At 44.1% G+C, this 16,843-nt stretch overlaps 2 protein-coding genes across 19 annotated transcripts in view; both read right to left on the bottom strand.

The window, feature by feature from the left end:
• LOC120052812 overlaps positions 1-16,843 on the bottom strand; it is a 292,808-nt gene that overhangs the window by 41,646 nt on the left and 234,319 nt on the right. The window lies entirely within an intron of this gene.
• LOC120052822 (butyrophilin subfamily 1 member A1-like) lies at positions 9,693-16,683 on the bottom strand. Of its 4 annotated transcripts, XM_038999996.1 has the most exons (9): positions 16,327-16,683; positions 16,072-16,230; positions 15,850-15,978; positions 11,908-12,003; positions 11,603-11,632; positions 11,424-11,444; positions 11,250-11,303; positions 11,138-11,164; positions 9,693-10,108 (listed from the first exon to the last, which is right to left on the bottom strand). In XM_038999996.1, the coding sequence occupies exons 1-9, from the start codon at positions 16,448-16,450 to the stop codon at positions 9,810-9,812; spliced, it is 939 nt and encodes a 312-aa protein (XP_038855924.1). In that variant the 5' UTR covers positions 16,451-16,683; the 3' UTR covers positions 9,693-9,809. The 4 variants fall into 4 exon arrangements, with proteins under 4 accessions (XP_038855924.1, XP_038855922.1, XP_038855921.1 ...); XM_038999994.1 differs by lacking the exon at positions 11,138-11,164 and having other exon boundaries at positions 16,072-16,683; XM_038999993.1 differs by lacking the exon at positions 11,424-11,444 and having other exon boundaries at positions 16,072-16,683.

The raw sequence follows: 16,843 nt of genomic DNA, 5'->3' as shown, positions 1-16,843 counted from the left end.
TGCCTTCTTCCTATCAAGTAGTGATTTTAGATGTTTTGATACCCAAGGCTTGTTGTTAGGGAAGATTTTACAGGTCTTAGTAGGCACAACTAACTCAACACAGAAGTTTACATAGTCTGAAATAACCTCTGTGAGTTCATCCAGATCAGAGCTGCTGTCCTCAAATACCTCCCACATTGTACAGTCAAAACACCCCTGGAGACAAGTGATACTGTTGTCATTCCAGATCTGGACAGTTTTAACTGTGGGTTTCTCCCTCTCCAGGAGGCGACAGTAAGTTGGCCTGAGGTAGACCACATTGTGGTCTGATGTCCCCAGAGGAGGTCTGGTGGTGGCAGAGAACGCCTTTGGTATTGTCCCATAGCACAAATCAAGAGTCCTATTTTTCCTAGTGTGACATTTCACATACTGATGGTATGTGCGCAAAACTTTGCGCAAGATACAGTTGTTAAAATCCCCTAAAATAAATTTGGGTGCGTCGGGGGAGATGGATTCCAGTTTCTGTGACAGATTATAAATAATCTCTGATGCCTTTGTTATATTAGCTTTTGGTTGAATGTACACAACGGTAACAAACAATTGGGGGAACTCACGGGGCAGATAGTAAGGTCGCAGTGACACAGAAAGCAGTTCAATGTCGGGGGTACAGAGTCGCTCTCTTACCAGGATCGATTTACACCACTGGTCCCTGACAAGCAGGCAGACGCCCCCGCCGTGAAGTTTACCTGTGACTGTCAGATCGCTGTCCGCTCTGACCAGGGTGAAGCCGGCCGGCTCCACTTCTCTGTCCGGGACTCTGTCATCCAGCCAAGTCTCAGTAAATGCCAGCAAATAGGCCTCCCGGTATTCGTGTTGGAAGCGCAGATTCGCTGACAACTCATCCGCTTTCCCCCTCAGTGACTGGGCATTAATCAGCAAGGTGGTGGGTAAGGGAAGTTTGTTCTTAATTTTTTTAAGTCGTTGTCTGATTCCCCCGCGTTTTCCACGTTTGCATTTGGGTTTGTAATCCACTCGCAGACAATCAGGTATTAGATGGGCCATTGGGATATCCATCGCGTTCGTATTTGAGTTGCATTGTAGTAAAAACTCCCTGCTGTATTGGATTCCGCTGCCAGCAGCGTTTTAATTATTTAGTCCGTTCGTAGCGGGTATGTACACGATCAACAAGATGAGTCCAACACCCCACCACTGGAAATCCATGGTTGGCAGAATGTTTGTAAACTAAGTGTACAAATTAAAAACATAAAATAACGCCACTAAGTATACAAATTAAAAACATAACATTAAAAACATAAGATAACGCCACACCAAACGTCACACACACTGCAGGTCGCAACAGAGCTGCGCCCCTAGTTGTCGACGCCTAACATCACACCTGCGGGACAGGTACAGGATGGCAACAACAACTGCCTGAGTTACACCAGGAATGCACAATCCCTCCATCATTGCTCAGACTGTCTGCAATAGGCTGAGAGAGGCTGGACTGAGGGCTTGTAGGCCTGTTGGAAGGCAGGTCCTCACCAGACATCACTGGCAACAACGTTGCCTATGGGCACAAACCTACCGTCGCTGGACCAGACAGGACTGGCAAAAAGTGCTCTTCACTGACGTGTCACGGTTTTGTCTCTCCAGGGGTGATGGTCGGATTCACGTTTATCATCGAAGCAATGAGCGTTACACCGAGGCCTGTACTTTGAAGCAGGATCGATTTGGAGGTGGAGGGTCCGTCATGGTCTGGGGCGGTGTGTCACAGCATCATTGGACTGAACTTGTTGTCATTGCAGGCAATCTCAACGCTGTGCGTTACAGGGAAGACATCCTCCTCCCTCATGTGGTACTGTCACGAGAATTTTTATAACAGTGTTCTAACTGAACTATTTTATAGCTTTGACCAATTCCCCCAAGATTGTAAATCTCGGGTTAATGAAGAACTAACTAGACAAAGTCTCAGATTCTGCAATAGGTTAGTTCTTTATTCAGAGCTCATCCTTTATACACACACATACAAGTTCCTGTCATAGGCTACTCCCTGCTCAGATAGTATAGTGGAAAAATACAGACTAACACATCTCATTATCTTCTGCAATCCTAGCCATTTCTAACAGTTACTCCCCTACCTAGGTTGGGGAGGCCTCTTTCCTGTTATTGCTTTCAGAGTTATCACAAGGTCGTCTGTAGACAGTTCAGTTGTCCTTTGATGTCTCAACTATACATTTCTCTTATTGCTAAATAGTAACACAATGTTTTAGTCTTAACTTGTCTTACACACACATTATTGGTGTCACGTTCCTGACCTGTTTTCTGTTAGTTTTGTATGTGTTAGTTGGTCAGGACGTGAGTTTGGGTGGGCAGTCTATGTTTTCTGTTTCTATGTTGGTTAATGGGTACCTAATATGGTTCTCAATTAGAGGCAGGTGGTTTTCATCTCCTCTGATTGAGAATCATATTAAGGTAGGTAGTTTCACAGTGTTTGTTTGTGGGTGGTTGTCTCCTGTGTCAGTGTCTGTCTATGTTGCACCATACGGGACTGTTTCGGTTTGTTTGTTCATTTTGTTCGTTCGGTTTTTATGTAGTCATTTCCCTGTTCTGCGTTCTTCGTGTTACATGTAAGTTCTTGCGTCCAGGTCTGTCTACATCGTTTGTTGTTTTGTTAGTTTCAAGTGAAGTTCGTGTTTTCTTTAAATAAATATCATGTCATATCACAACGCTGCGCCTTGGTCGAATCACTACTCCTCCTCTTCGTATGAAGAGGAGGAGGAACACCGTTACAGAACCACCCACCAATCCAGAACCAAGCAGCATAAGTTCGAGCAGTGGAATACGAAACAGGAATGGACATGGGAGGACGTATTAAACGGCAAGGGTTGCTACACATGGGAGGAGATCCTGGCTGGAAGGGATCGCCTCCCATGGGAACAGCTGGAGGCATTGAGGAGAGCAGAGGCTACCGGAGAAAGGAACCGCAGATATGAAGGGACGCGTCTAGCACGGAAGCCCGAAAAGCCCGTGAGTACTACCCAAAAATTTCTTGGGGGGGGGGATAAGAGGTAGTGGGCCGAGGGCAGGTAGGAGACCTGCGCCCACTTCCCAGGCTAACCGTGGAGAGCGGGAGTACGGGCAGACGCCGTGTTACGCAGTAGAGCGCACGGTGTCTCCTGTACGTGTGCATAGTCCGGTGCGGGTTATTCCACCTCCCCGCACTGGTAGGGCTAGATTGGGCATTGAGCCAAGTGCCATGAAGCCGGCTCTACATATCTGGCCACCAGTGCGTCTCCTCGGGCCGGCTTACATGGCACCAGCCTTACGCATGGTGTCCCCGGTTTGCCTACATAGCCCGGTGCGGGTTATTCCACCTCCCCGCACTGGGCGGGCGACGGGGAGCATTCAACCAGGTAAGGTTGGGCAGGCTCAATGCTCAAGGGAGCCAGTACGCTTGCACGGTCCGGTATTTCCGGCGCTACCTCCCTGCCCCAGCCCAGTACCACCAGTGCCTACACCACGCACCAGGCTTCCAGTGCGTGTTCAGAGCCCTGTTCCTCCTCCACGCACTCTTCCTATGGTGCGTGTCTCCAGCCCAGTGCCTCCAGTTCCGGCACCACGCACTAAGCCACCTGTGCGTCTCCAGAGCCCTGTACGCACTGTTCCTTCTCCCCGTACTCGTCCTGATGTGCGTGCACTCAGCCCGGTGCCACCAGTGCCGGTACCACGCACCAGGCCTATAGTGCGCTTCGAGAGATCAGTGTGCCCTGTCCCTGCTCCCCGCACTAGGCTTGAAGTGCGTGTCTCCAGTCCGGTGCCTCCAGTTCCGGCACCACGTACCAGGCCTACAGTGCGTCTCAGCCGGCCAGAGTCTGCCGTCTGCCCAACGGCGCCTGAACTGTCCGTCTGCCAAGCGCCGCATGAACTGCCCGTCTGTATTGAGCCTTCAAAGCCACCCGTCTGCCATGAGCCTGCAAAGCCGCCCGTCTGCCATGAGCCTACAGAGCCTTCCGCCAGACAGGAGCCGCTAGAGCCTTCCGCCAGACAGGAGCCGCTAGAGCCTTCCGCCAGACAGGATCAGCCAGAGCCATCCGTCTCCGCAGCGCCATCTGAGCCATCCGTCTCCGCAGCGCCATCTGAGCCATCCGTCTCCGCAGCGCCATCTGAGCCATCCGTCTCCCCAGCGCCATCTGAGCCATCCGTCTCCTCTGAGCCATCCGTCTCCCCAGCGCCATCTGAGCCATCCGTCTCCCCAGTGCCGTCTGAGCCATCCGTCTGTCCCGAGCCATTAGAGCCGCCCGTCTGTCCCGAGCCGTCAGAGCCGTTCGTCAGTCAGGAGCCGCTAGAGCCATTCGTCAGTCAGGATCTGCCAGAGCCGCCAACCAGACAGGATCTGCCAGAGCCGCCAACCAGACAGGATCTGCCAGAGCCGCCAACCAGACAGGATCTGCCAGAGCCGCCAACCAGACAGGATCTGCCAGAGCCGCCAACCAGACAGGATCTGCCATAGCCGCCAACCAGACAGGATCTGCCAGAGCCGCCAACCAGACAGGATCTGCCAGAGCCGCCAGCCAGCCATGAGCGTCCAGAGCCGTCAGCCAGCCATGAGCGTCCAGAGCCGTCAGCCAGCCATGAGCGTCCAGAGCCGTCAGCCAGCCATGAGCGTCCAGAGCCGTCAGCCAGCCATGAGCGTCCAGAGCCGTCAGCCAGCCATGAGCGTCCAGAGCCGTCAGCCAGCCATGAGCGTCCAGAGCCGTCAGCCAGCCATGAGCGTCCAGAGCCGTCAGCCAGCCATGAGCGTCCAGAGCCGTCAGCCAGCCATGAGCGTCCAGAGCCGTCAGCCAGCCATGAGCGTCCAGAGCCGTCAGCCAGCCATGAGCGTCCAGAGCCGTCCGCCAGTCATGAGCGTCCGGAGTTGTCAGTCATCCAGAACTGCCTCTCAGTCCGGAGTTGCCCTTCAGTCCGGAGTTGCCCTTCAGTCCGGAGTTGCCCTTCAGTCCGGAGTTGCCCCTCTATCCTGAGCTACCTCTCTATCCTGAGCTACCTCTCTATCCTGAGCTACCTCTCTATCCTGAGCTATCCCTCTGTCCTGAGCTACCTTGTCCCGGAGCTGTCCTTTATCTTGGTGTTGCCCCTTAAATTAGGTGGGGGTAATAAGAGGGTGGTCATTCTAAGGGGGAGAAGTAAGCTGGGATTGACTATGGTGGGGTGGGGACCTCGCCCAGAGCCTGAGCTACCACCGTGGTCAGATGCCCACCCAGACCCTCCCCTAGACTTTGTGCTGGTGCGCCCGGAGTTCGCACCTTAAGGGGGGGGTTATGTCACATTCCTGACCTGTTTTCTGTTAGTTTTGTATGTGTTAGTTGGTCAGGACGTGAGTTTGGGTGGGCAGTCTATGTTTTCTGTTTCTATGTTGGTTAATGGGTACCTAATATGGTTCTCAATTAGAGGCAGGTGGTTTTCATCTCCTCTGATTGAGAATCATATTAAGGTAGGTAGTTTCACAGTGTTTGTTTGTGGGTGGTTGTCTCCTGTGTCAGTGTCTGTCTATGTTGCACCATACGGGACTGTTTCGGTTTGTTTGTTCATTTTGTTCGTTCGGTTTTTATGTAGTCATTTCCCTGTTCTGCATTCTTCGTGTTACATGTAAGTTCTTGCGTCCAGGTCTGTCTACATCGTTTGTTGTTTTGTTAGTTTCAAGTGAAGTTCGTGTTTTCTTTAAATAAATATCATGTCATATCACAACGCTGCGCCTTGGTCGAATCACTACTCCTCCTCTTCGTATGAAGAGGAGGAGGAACACCGTTACAATTGGATTATAGTCTTATAATTCTAATACATTTCACACAGTTATACAGTTTCATGGTGGAACACTTTAGTCATTATCTTAAAACATATAAATTATTCTATCAGGTACCCTTTCTGCAGGCTCATCCTGACATGACCCTCCTGCATGACAATGCCACCAGCCATACTACTCGTTTTGTGCGTGATTTCCTGCAAGCCAGGAATGTCAGTGTTCTGCCATGGCCAGTGAAGAGCCCGGTTCTCAATCCCATTGAGCACGTCTGCGACCTGTTGGATCAGAGGGTGAGGGCTAGGGTCATTCCTTTCAGAAATGTCCGGGAACTTGCAAGTGCCTTGGTGGAAGAGTGGGGTAACATCTCACTGCAAGAACTGGCAAATCTGGTGCAGTCCGTGAGGAGGAGATGCACTGCAGTACTTAATGCAGCTGGTGGACAAACCATACTGACTATTAGTTTTTGACCCCCCCCCTTTGTTCAGGGACACATTATTCCTTTTCTGTTAGTCACATGTCTGTGGAACATGTGTTCAGTTTATGTCTCAGTTGTTGAATCTTGTTATGTTCATACAAATACTTACAAATGTTAAGTTTTCTGAAAATAAACGCAGTTGACAGTGAGAGGATGTTTCTTTTTTTTGCTGAGTTTATTATGTTAGCGGGTTTAATGGTGTGAAAATTTCTGATCGGCTAGAAGGGCATTCTACAATGGACAATGCTTAGCTCTATTCAGTTTCTTTTTATCCCAAAAAATGAGAAGCATACCCCTAACATCCACCACCATGCTTGAAAATATGAAGAGTGGTGCTCAGTGTTGTGTGGGATTTGCCCAAAACACTTTGTAATCAGGACAAGGATTTCATTTCTTTACAACATTTTTTAATAGTATTACTAGTGCCTTATTGCAAACAAGATGTATGTTTTAAAATATGTGTATTATGTACAGGCTTCCTTTTCACCCTGCCATTTGTGTTATTATTCTGGATCATCTACAATGTTGTTGATCCATCCTCAGTTATCTCCTATCACAGCCATTAAACCCTGTAACTATTTTAAAATCACCATTGACCTCATGGTGAAATCCCTGAGCGGTTTCCTTCCTCTCCGGAAACTGAGTTAGGAAGGGTGCCTGTATCTTTGTAGTGACTGGGTATATTGATACACCATCCAAAGTGTGATTAATAATTGCACAATGCCCAAATCATACTAATCATACTGTCAGAAGTACATTTTTTATATTAGTATTATTTTTTGTTAAAATTATATATTTAAACCCAGTACGTTGTCATAACTCAGACAAACAATAGAATATCAAATCATGTACATCTACATTGATATTTTAGTCATTTGTCAGATGCTTTTATCCAGAGTGACTTATTGTTAGCGCATTCATCTTAAAGGAGTAGTTCACTATTTTACAACTTGATGTTAGATGGTTCCTTTTCCTGACAGTGGTCTATGGACCAGGAGAAACTGTAATCCATGGTTCAGTTTTTATACAACCATTACAAATGTCTGCTAACTTTAATCACCGCTAGCTAACAATCAATGGAAGTGATGGAAAAATGAAAATATATATATATTTTACAACAAAATGTAACAGTTGTACTTCTTAGATCACACTAGCTAGGGACAGGTCTCCATTCTAAAGCCCGCAGACATGTTGCATGTTGGTTAAAAGGAGTCTTGATTTTTCCATTTTGTCATTGTATTGAGTAACAAAATCTTAGATCATACTAGTCTGTTGTTTTTCAAATTGTTTTACAAAACATAACTATTTAATGTAATTTATCAAAATTACGTCAATAGCATATTACAAATTCAAAACCGCGGTACAGCGCACTAACTAAACCACAAGGGGGTGTAGCATTGGAATCTGAAACAAAAGCTGTATTGTGGCAGCTGACAGGACACCATGGTCAATGGAAAATATTTTGCAGTCAGTCTTGTACTCTTGATATTAATTTATTTAACCTGTTATGGCTGAAGGGGCAGAATTGAGTAACCTGGAAAGAGGTGGCCATTTCAAACGGCCTCGTACTCAATTCTTGCTCGTACAATATGCATATTATTATTAGTATTGGATAGAAAACACTCTCTAGTTTCTAAAACCGTTTGAATTATTTCTCTAAGTGAAACAGAACTCTTTTTACAGCCCATTTCCTATCCGGAAGTGAGATTTCCAAAAGCGAGGTCTCTCTTCAAGAGCTTGTCTATAAAAGGGCATGTCACTTAGGACTGTAGAAACACGTTATACACCTTCCCCTGGGTGTCAAGCGGAAGTGAGAGCAGAAATGACTTGATTATCTCGTTCTGGGATTGAATACAACCTCTTGGAGTGAGAGGTCCGCCATTATTTTTTTTTCTCGAATGCGCGAAGTCGGATCTGGAATCGCCTCCTGGAAAACCGTCGTTATAGGTGAATATGATCTCCGGCTTCGATTTTATTTGATACATGTCACAATATCATCCTAAAGTATGTTTTTTCAATATAGTTTAATTATATTATTGAAATTTATTCGGGACTTTAGATGTGATGCGTTGGACGAATTTGTTCAAGAAGGAGAGGTTAGCGCCGCACGGCCAGTGTGCTTGCTAATTCAAGAGGGAAATAGTTCGTTCTGGATCCAAACAAAGACGGTTCTGAACAAAGGACCCCTTGTACAACATTCTGATGGAAGATCAACAAAGATAAGGACCCAATTTGGGATGCTATTTCATATATCTGTCGAACTGTGCTATCGCTACCGTTTGCCTTGAATCAATGCTGTTGTGTGTTAGCTATTGTAGTAAGCTAATATAACGATATATTGTGTTTTCGCTGTAAAACACTTAAAAAATCGGAAATATTGGCTGTATTCACAAGATGTTTGTCTTTCATTTGCTATCCACCATATATTTTTCTGAAATGTTTTATGATGAGTAATGTAGTTGACGTTGGTGTCTGTATTTACTCTGGCTGCTTCGGTGCTATTTCTGACTGTAGCTATGATGGTAGCTATGATGGTAGCAGTAATGTAAAACTGATTTATAGCTCAAATATGCACATTTTTCGAACAAAACATAGATTTATTGTGTAACATGTTATAGGACTGTCATCTGAGGGAGTTGTTTCTAGGTTAGTTAGGTTGGTTCTAGGTTAGTTAGGTTGGCTTTGCATGCTACCTGCATGCCACCTGTGCTGTGAAAAATGTCTGTCTGTCTTTTTGTATTTGGTGGTGAGCTAACATAAATATACGTGGTGTTTTCGCTGTAAAACATTTTAAAAATCGGACATGTTGGCTGGATTCACAAGATGTTTATCTTTCAAATGCTGTATTGGACTTGTTAATGTGTGAAAGTTAAATATTTAAAAAAAAAAATAGATTTTGAATTTCGCGCCCTGCACTTGAGCTGGATATTGTCATAAGTGTACCGGCTTCGGGCTTGCAGCCCTAACAGGTTTTAAGCATATCACATTTTTAACAAGAGGACATCGTTATCTAAAAAGCTTTCAACAGAATTAAAGAATATATGATACTGCTAGCTTTTATTACAGTTGAATTACAGTGTACATCAAAAATCTCACTACAAGTAGTAACAAGTTGAACAATTGTAGTTGTTTTGATTACCCTTGTGCCTCAGACGACAAACCATATACACCTGGACATCACTAAATAACACTCAGGTATACAATTATATCTCTGACCACGTGTTCCTGTCTTCAACATGTCTGTTCTATTGAAGAGCAGTATTGTTGGACATGTCTCATGTGACATGTTTTAACCCTCATCTCTTAGTTTTCATTCAATATTGTTATTGGGTGTGGGTCATGTTGTCCAGGGCTGAACAAAGGAGTAAACTTGTGTGATGTCACCACATTCCAAAAAGTGTAGATATGTGACTCTGTATCAACATTATAAAAAGACAGAGATTGATTGTCACAGTCTAGAAACACTCCTACCATAGAGAGATCTTTGCTCACATGTACTGAGGTTGGAGGGTCAGTATTGACATGGAAACCCTTTCCTTCTTCATAAAAGAGAGTTCAGAATCCATGAAGAGGTGTTACAGCGACTGTAGATGTTCTCTTAGCATTATCTCTGGCCACACCAACATACCATGACAGTTGCCCACAGTCACCCACTGCTTTATCCACGGTTTCATCCCTCACCTTAACTTCCCAGTAGTGTTGTTCTGATCCGAAACTCTGATTAGCCAATACATGAGGATGCCTTTGATCGGAAGATTTCATAGTTTCTTTTTCTTTGATGTAATGAGCTGTCTTTCCGTCTTGAGTCACTCTAATTGTACCATGAGCAGTGTTTTCATCCATAGTAATGTTCTCTGAGGGAAGAGAATATGGTTTTATTCATTGACATCCAATATTAAGATATGTAAGTTGTGTGATCTAGGCCTACTTAATAATTATCTTAAAGGGATAGTTTGGGATTTTTGCAATTAGGCCCTTTATATAGCTGTCCCTGTACACTTTCAGTCGTTGTGCTAAAGCAGCATTAGCTCGCAAAACTACCTCTAACTTCCTTCATACTGGAAGGAGACATTAAAATGGTATCTGACTCTGGCGAAGCAGATTAAAGGCCTCATTGCCAAAATCACTATCCGTTTAAAAGGGAAGTAATCAACATGATTGCATGGCCAAATCAACTCAAATAAACTAAATTTTTCATTTTTGGGGGGGGACTTTGAGTGGTTCTGGACCAGTTCCGACAGACATTTGTGTACGAAGCTCTCTGTGAACGTCGTAGGGTACCATGTCTTAAGGCATCAGCATGCTTATTAATGGTGATTTGGCCACTGCATATTCATATCTCTCCCGTATTACCATGGATCACAGTTTATCCTGGCTCGTAGACTAAGGAACCATCTAACATTAAGTTGAACTTCCCCTAAACGTAAACAAAAACATGTAACAATTTTGGCATCGTACCCTGTATACACTTCCTCAAAATAGTCCGAATTAATCTCAGATAACTCACAAAATCTGTCATTAAATTTCAACTTTTTGCAGATGAGATCTTAGTCGTGCAATACATCTAACTAAGATGTTTGGTATTTCTCAATGAAAAAAAAATTACACAAATGAGTTGTCTCTCATTCTTCTTCTTTGATGAGGTTTAACGGCGGTTGACATTCAATAAATGTTGCATTACCGCCACCTACTAGACTGGAGTACAACTCCCTTATACTTTGCTTAAAAAAATAAACAAATACCCTAATGTACCATCAATACTACACTCAAGGGCGAATTGAGTTATTGCACACGCGCACTTCACAGAGTAATCGTTTAAGTTGAACTTCCCCTAAACGTAAACAAAAACATTTAACCATTTTGGCATAGATTGTTTTTCCTACCTTTGAATCCTTTCACCTGATGCCAATCTGCATACAAACAAATACCAAGTAAATGTAAAACCAGATGTTACAATGAAGATTGTGTCGGGAAAATAATGTTCAACAATTTTACCTTGTAGATTCTTTCCTTCTTTGACAGGTCGTTTCTCCAGACTGTTTTCTGTCCCTAACAGGGCACATTCATAATACACATAGTTAGGTAAATATATTGCCAACCAAACTAAGACATTAGGCATGATTGTCAATGTTATGCCATAGTTTATGATTATGAATACTCATTAATTACCTTTAAACAGTTTTTTTGTTTCTGTTGAGTGAAAATTCAAGTCAGTGTAAAATTATGAATAAAATTGTTGAAGAGTCAAATCTAAACTTGAGATATTCGACTTAGAAATTTGAGTTCAAGACATGTCATTTGAGAATATCTCCCACACAAATGTGTTCAGAATGAAACAGTTAGCTTACCTGATTTATTCTGTTCAAGCTTCATTTGATCTGAAAACAAAGCCACAATCAAAATCATGTTAATATAAAAATCAATCATGTTTTATGTTACAACGTGTCACATCTAATTTCATCACACTGATGAGATTTCACATATTTACAATCTGTATGGTGTTTAATTTTCTGTGATGAAAACAACGTGCAAGACCCTGAAAGATAACAAGGATGACTTTTCTTAAGAAAATTCTTTGTTAACAAATCTCTATACAGTAACTTTATTATCATTGACAATATATTGCTGTTAATGACAAGAATGTGTTTTATACCTCTATGTTTGAGCAGAATGCAGACCACAGTTGACAGAGCACTGAGAAGGAGCAGAGACAGGACCAAAGTCACAATGAAATCTTCTTTCCAGGCACCTGCACACAGATATTCAACATGGACCAAATTCTTGTAAAATCCTCATAAAACACAGATAGGCTTCCTAAGCATGTTCTCCTCAGTTTTTGTGGAGGTGAGTGGATATTTGGATACAGTGCCTATAGAATGTAGTCAATGCGTAAGTATTCACCCCCTTAAGCCTAAATGAGTTCAAAAGCAACATTTTGTTTAAACAATCACATAACAAATGATACGCTCTGTGTGAAATGATAGGGGTGTCATGATTTTTCATACATACAACATCTGTAAGGTCCCTCAGTCAAGTATTGAACTTCAAGAACAGATTCAACTACAAAGGCCAGAGAGCTTTTCGAAAGCCTTGTTAAGAAGGGCAGTGATTGGTAGATGGGAAACAATAACAAATCAGACATTGAACATATCTGCATGGTCAAATTAATATTTATGATGTATTAAACCACCCAGACACATTAAATATGCAGTCATCCTTCTGAACTGAGCTGCAGAACAGGAAGAACACTCCTTAGGGATGTCATCATGAGGCCAGTGGTGATTTTAAAACACTACAGAGTTCAATGGCTGTGATGGGAGAAAACTGAGGATGCATCAACAACATTGTAGTGACTCCACAATAATCTGAGTGAAAAGAAGAATACAAATATAAAAAAATATTCCCAAACCTGCATATGTATGCAACAAGGCACTAAAGTCATACTGCAAAAAAACACAGCAAAGGAATACACTACATGCCTAAAACCCTAGACCCACTTCAATTTGCGTACCACCACAATAGGTCCACAGACGATGCAATCGCCATCACACTGCACACGGCCCTATCCCACCTGGACAAGAGGAATAGCTATGTAAGAATGCTGTTCATTGACTACAGCTCAGCATTCAACACCATAGTACCCTCCAAGCTCATCATTAAGCTTGAAGCCCTGGGTCTCAACCCCGCCCTGTGCAATTGGGTGCTGGACTTCCTGACGGGCCGCCCCCAGGTGGTGAGGTAGGAAACAACATCTCCACTTCGCTGATCCTCAACACTGGGGCCCCACAAGGGTGCGTGCTCAGCCCCCTCCTGTACTCCCTGTTCACCCATGACTGTGTTGCCATGCACGCCTCCAACTCAATCTTCAAGTTTGCAGTTGACACAACAGTAGTAGGCTTGATTACCAACAACGACGAGACAGCCTATAGGGAGGAGGTGAGGGCACTCAGAATGTGGTGTCAGGAAAACAACCTCTCACTCAACGTCGACAAAACAAAGATGATCGTTGACTTCATGAAACAGCAGAGGGAGTACCCCCCATCCACATCAATGGGACAGAAGTGGAGAAGGTGGAACGTTTTAAGTTCCTTGGCGTACATATCACGGACAAACTGAAATGGCCACCCACATAGACAGTGTGGTGAAGAGGCTGAACCTCAGGAGGCTGAAGAAATTTGGCTTGTCATCTAAAACCAACATACTTTAACAGATGCACAATTGAGAGCACCCTGTCGGGCTGCATCACCGCCTGGTACGTCAACTGCACTGATCATAACCGCAGGGCACCCCAGACGGTGGTGCAGTCTGCACAACACATCAACAGTGGGCAAAATACCTGCCCACCCGATGTCACAGGAAGGCCAAAAAGATCATCAAGGTCAACAACCACCCGAGCCACTGCCTGTTCATCCCGCTACAAGAAGGCGAGGTCAGTACAGGTGCATCAAAGCTGGAACAGAGAGACTGAAAAATTGCTTCTATCTCAATGCCATCAGACTGTTAAACAGCCATCATTAACACAGTGAGACTGCTGCCTACATACAGATTTGAAATCATTAGCCACTTTAATAAATGGATCACTAGTTGCAAAGAAAAAGCCCTATCTCAGACTGGCCAATAAAAATAAAAGATTGGCAAAAGAACAGATATTGGACAGAGGAACTCTGCCTATAAGGCCAGCATCTAGGAGTCGCACTGTTCACGTTGAGACTGGTGTTTTGCAGGAACTATTTAATTAATCTGCCAGTTGAGGACTTGTGAGGTGTCTGTTTCTCAAACTAGACACTCAAATGTACTTGTCCTCTTGCTCAGTTGTGAACTGGGGCCTCCCACTCCTCTTTCAAGTCTGGTTAGAGCCAGTTTGCGCTGTTCTGTGAAGGGAGTAGTACACAGCATTGTACTAGATCTTCAGTTTCTTGGCAATTTCTCACATGGAATAGCTTTCATTTCTCAGAACAAGAATAGACTGATGAGTTTCAGAAAATAGTCTTTGTTTCTGGACATGTTGAGCCTGTAATCGAACCCACATGCTGATGCTCCAAATACTCAACTAGTCTGAAGAAGGCCAGTTTTATTGCTTCTTTAATCAGAACAACAGTTTTCAGCTGTGCTAACATAATTGCAAAAGGGTTTTCTAATGATCAATTAGCCTTTTAAAATGACAAACTTGGTGTCACGTGTGCTCCCTCTCCAGCTTCTAGGTCACCAGCCTGCTCGTTATGGTGCACACCTGTCACCATTGTTACGCGCACCTGCGCGTCATCACTCACCTGGACTCCATCACTTCCCTGATTACCTTCCGTATATATGTCACTCCCTTTGGTTCCTTCCCCAGGGATTATTGTTTCTGTTTCATGTCTGTGCGTTGTTTCTTGTTTGTATTATGTTACGTTTATTTATTAAAACACTCACTCCCTGAACTTGCTTCCCGACTCTCAGCGCACTCGTTACAGAATAACGCCTCAGCTAAGGGAAGTATCAGGGATTGTTTTACTTTTTTCAGGTGGAATGACATTGGGTCCGGGAGCTGCTACAGGCTCTCATGCCTCATACAGATTGCCAGGCTCCCCTGCCTCCGCCGGTTCGTCAGGCTCTCACGCCTCAGCCAGAACGCCAGGCTCCCCTGCCTCAGTCGGTCTGTCAGGTTCCTTCCCCAGGCGTTATTGTTTCTGTTCTGTGTCATGTCTGTGTGTTCGTGTTTTCTTGTTTTGTACTATGTTACGTATATTTATTAAAACACTCACTCCCTGAACTTGCTTCCCATCTCTCAGAGCACTCGTTACACTTGGATTAGCTAACACAACGTGCCATTGGAACACAGGAGTGATGGTTGCTGATAATGGGCCGCTGTAGATATTCCATAAAAAATCAGCCGTTTCCAGCTACAACAGTCATTTACAACATTAACAATGTCTACACTGTATTTCTGATCAATTTTATGTTATTTTAATGGACAAAAATTTGGCCTTTTCTTTCAAAAACAAGGACATTTCTAAGTGACAACTTTTGAACGGTAGTGTATATATTCTTATTCCATTCCTTAACTTAGATTTGTGTGTATTAGGTAGTTGTTGTGGAATTGTTACATTACTTGTTAGATATTGCTGCATTGTCAGAACTTGAAGCACAAGAATTTCACTACACCCGCAATAACATCTGCTAACCATGTGTATGTGACCAATACAATTTGATTTGAGGTCTTTCTAACATGTATTGACTCAGGGGGGTGAAGACTTATCAAATAAAGTTACTGTATATTAGTGTTTCATTTTTCATTAAATCGCTGAACAAAATTATAGCATTTTTCTTCCACTTTGATATTCAAGTATTTTGTGTCGATCATTGACAAAAGGCAATTCAATCCATTCTAATCCCACTTTGTAAAATGTGAAGAGGTCCAAGGGGGTGTGGTCTTTCTACAGGCACTGTATGTGGATATTTTACTCGACTCTTTTCATTATTTCAATATTGATTAATGTACTGCATTGTGGGAGCTAGCACATAAGCATTTCACTGCACCTTTTATACCTGCTGTAAACTGTGTGTGATGAATACATTTGATTTGATATGCTGTTTGTGTAGAAGACACACTTACCAGGTTTGTGAGGAAGGACTCTACTCTCTCTCTTCTCTTCCTCAGACAGAGAGACAGTACAGGAGAGCCAATCTGAGTCTGAGGGAGGGTACAGCAGCCAACTACTGACACTCACCAAGCCCAGGGGATCTGACACGTATAGGGAGAGGGGTGAGGATAGACATGTTTATAGACACAAAACTCAAACCTGTATAGCTGTGTAGTGATTCTAGAAGTAATTACCAAAGGTGTTGAGTACTTCTTGTTCATTTCTGATCTCTGTCCCCTCTTTGTTTTTCCATGAAAGTTTAGGTTGTGGTGACCATCCCTCTGATAAACAGGTAATGTTCACCTGACCTCCTCCTCCTACAGCTACAGAGAGAACTGGGATACCACCTAATACTAGTGAAAATATAAAGTGTGAGTGTGAGGGCATGTTACAACCATGAAAGGATTGGACAAGGCATATGTTCTGTGAACCTGTCCCCAGCCACTTACCCTTCACTGTGAGGAATACACTGGCCTTATCGAACCATTGTTCGCTGCTGACACGGCACACATACTCCCCCCTGTCTTCCAGTGTGACCCTCTCCAGTGTCAGGGACACGTTCCCTCTCTCCATCCCCCCAGTTAGAGACACCCTGCCCCTGTACCGAGGGTCCACAGGGGTCTCCTGGATCTTGTGATCCTTGTACAACAAGGCAGGGCTGTAGGAGTTATCGGGCCGGTACCAGCGCACCTCCAATGGCTCCGCATTGAAGAGAGGTGAGAGTTCACAAGGTAGTGTCACGCCCTGGCCTTAGTATTCTTTGTTTTCTTTATTATTTTAGTTAGGTCAGGGTGTGACATGGGGAATGTTTGTGTTTTGTCGGTTTTGGGTGGTTATATGGTAAAGGGGGTGTTGGGTGTAGTGTATGGGTTTGTGTTGAGTGTATGTGTCTAGCTGTGTCTATGTTGGGTGTAGTTGTCTAGGAAAGTCTATGGTTGCCTGAATGGGTTCCCAATTAGAGACAGC

The sequence above is a fragment of the Salvelinus namaycush genome, chromosome 8 (assembly GCF_016432855.1).
Source record: "Salvelinus namaycush isolate Seneca chromosome 8, SaNama_1.0, whole genome shotgun sequence".
Lineage (NCBI taxonomy): Eukaryota > Metazoa > Chordata > Actinopteri > Salmoniformes > Salmonidae > Salvelinus > Salvelinus namaycush.
This window is presented reverse-complemented; position numbering and strand designations above follow the sequence as displayed.

Coding starts and splice junctions, on each gene's coding strand:
- LOC120052822 (XM_038999993.1), bottom strand. CDS start 16,450: ATGGAGAGAGGGAACGTGTCCCTGACACTGGAGAGGGTCACACTGGAA. Junction 15,979..16,071: donor AGAAGTACTCAACACCTTTG/GTAATTACTTCT, acceptor TATACGTGTCAG/ATCCCCTGGGCTTGGTGAGT. Junction 10,109..11,137: donor TCAGGTGAAAGGATTCAAAG/GTAGGAAAAACA, acceptor CTCTTCCCTCAG/AGAACATTACTATGGATGAA.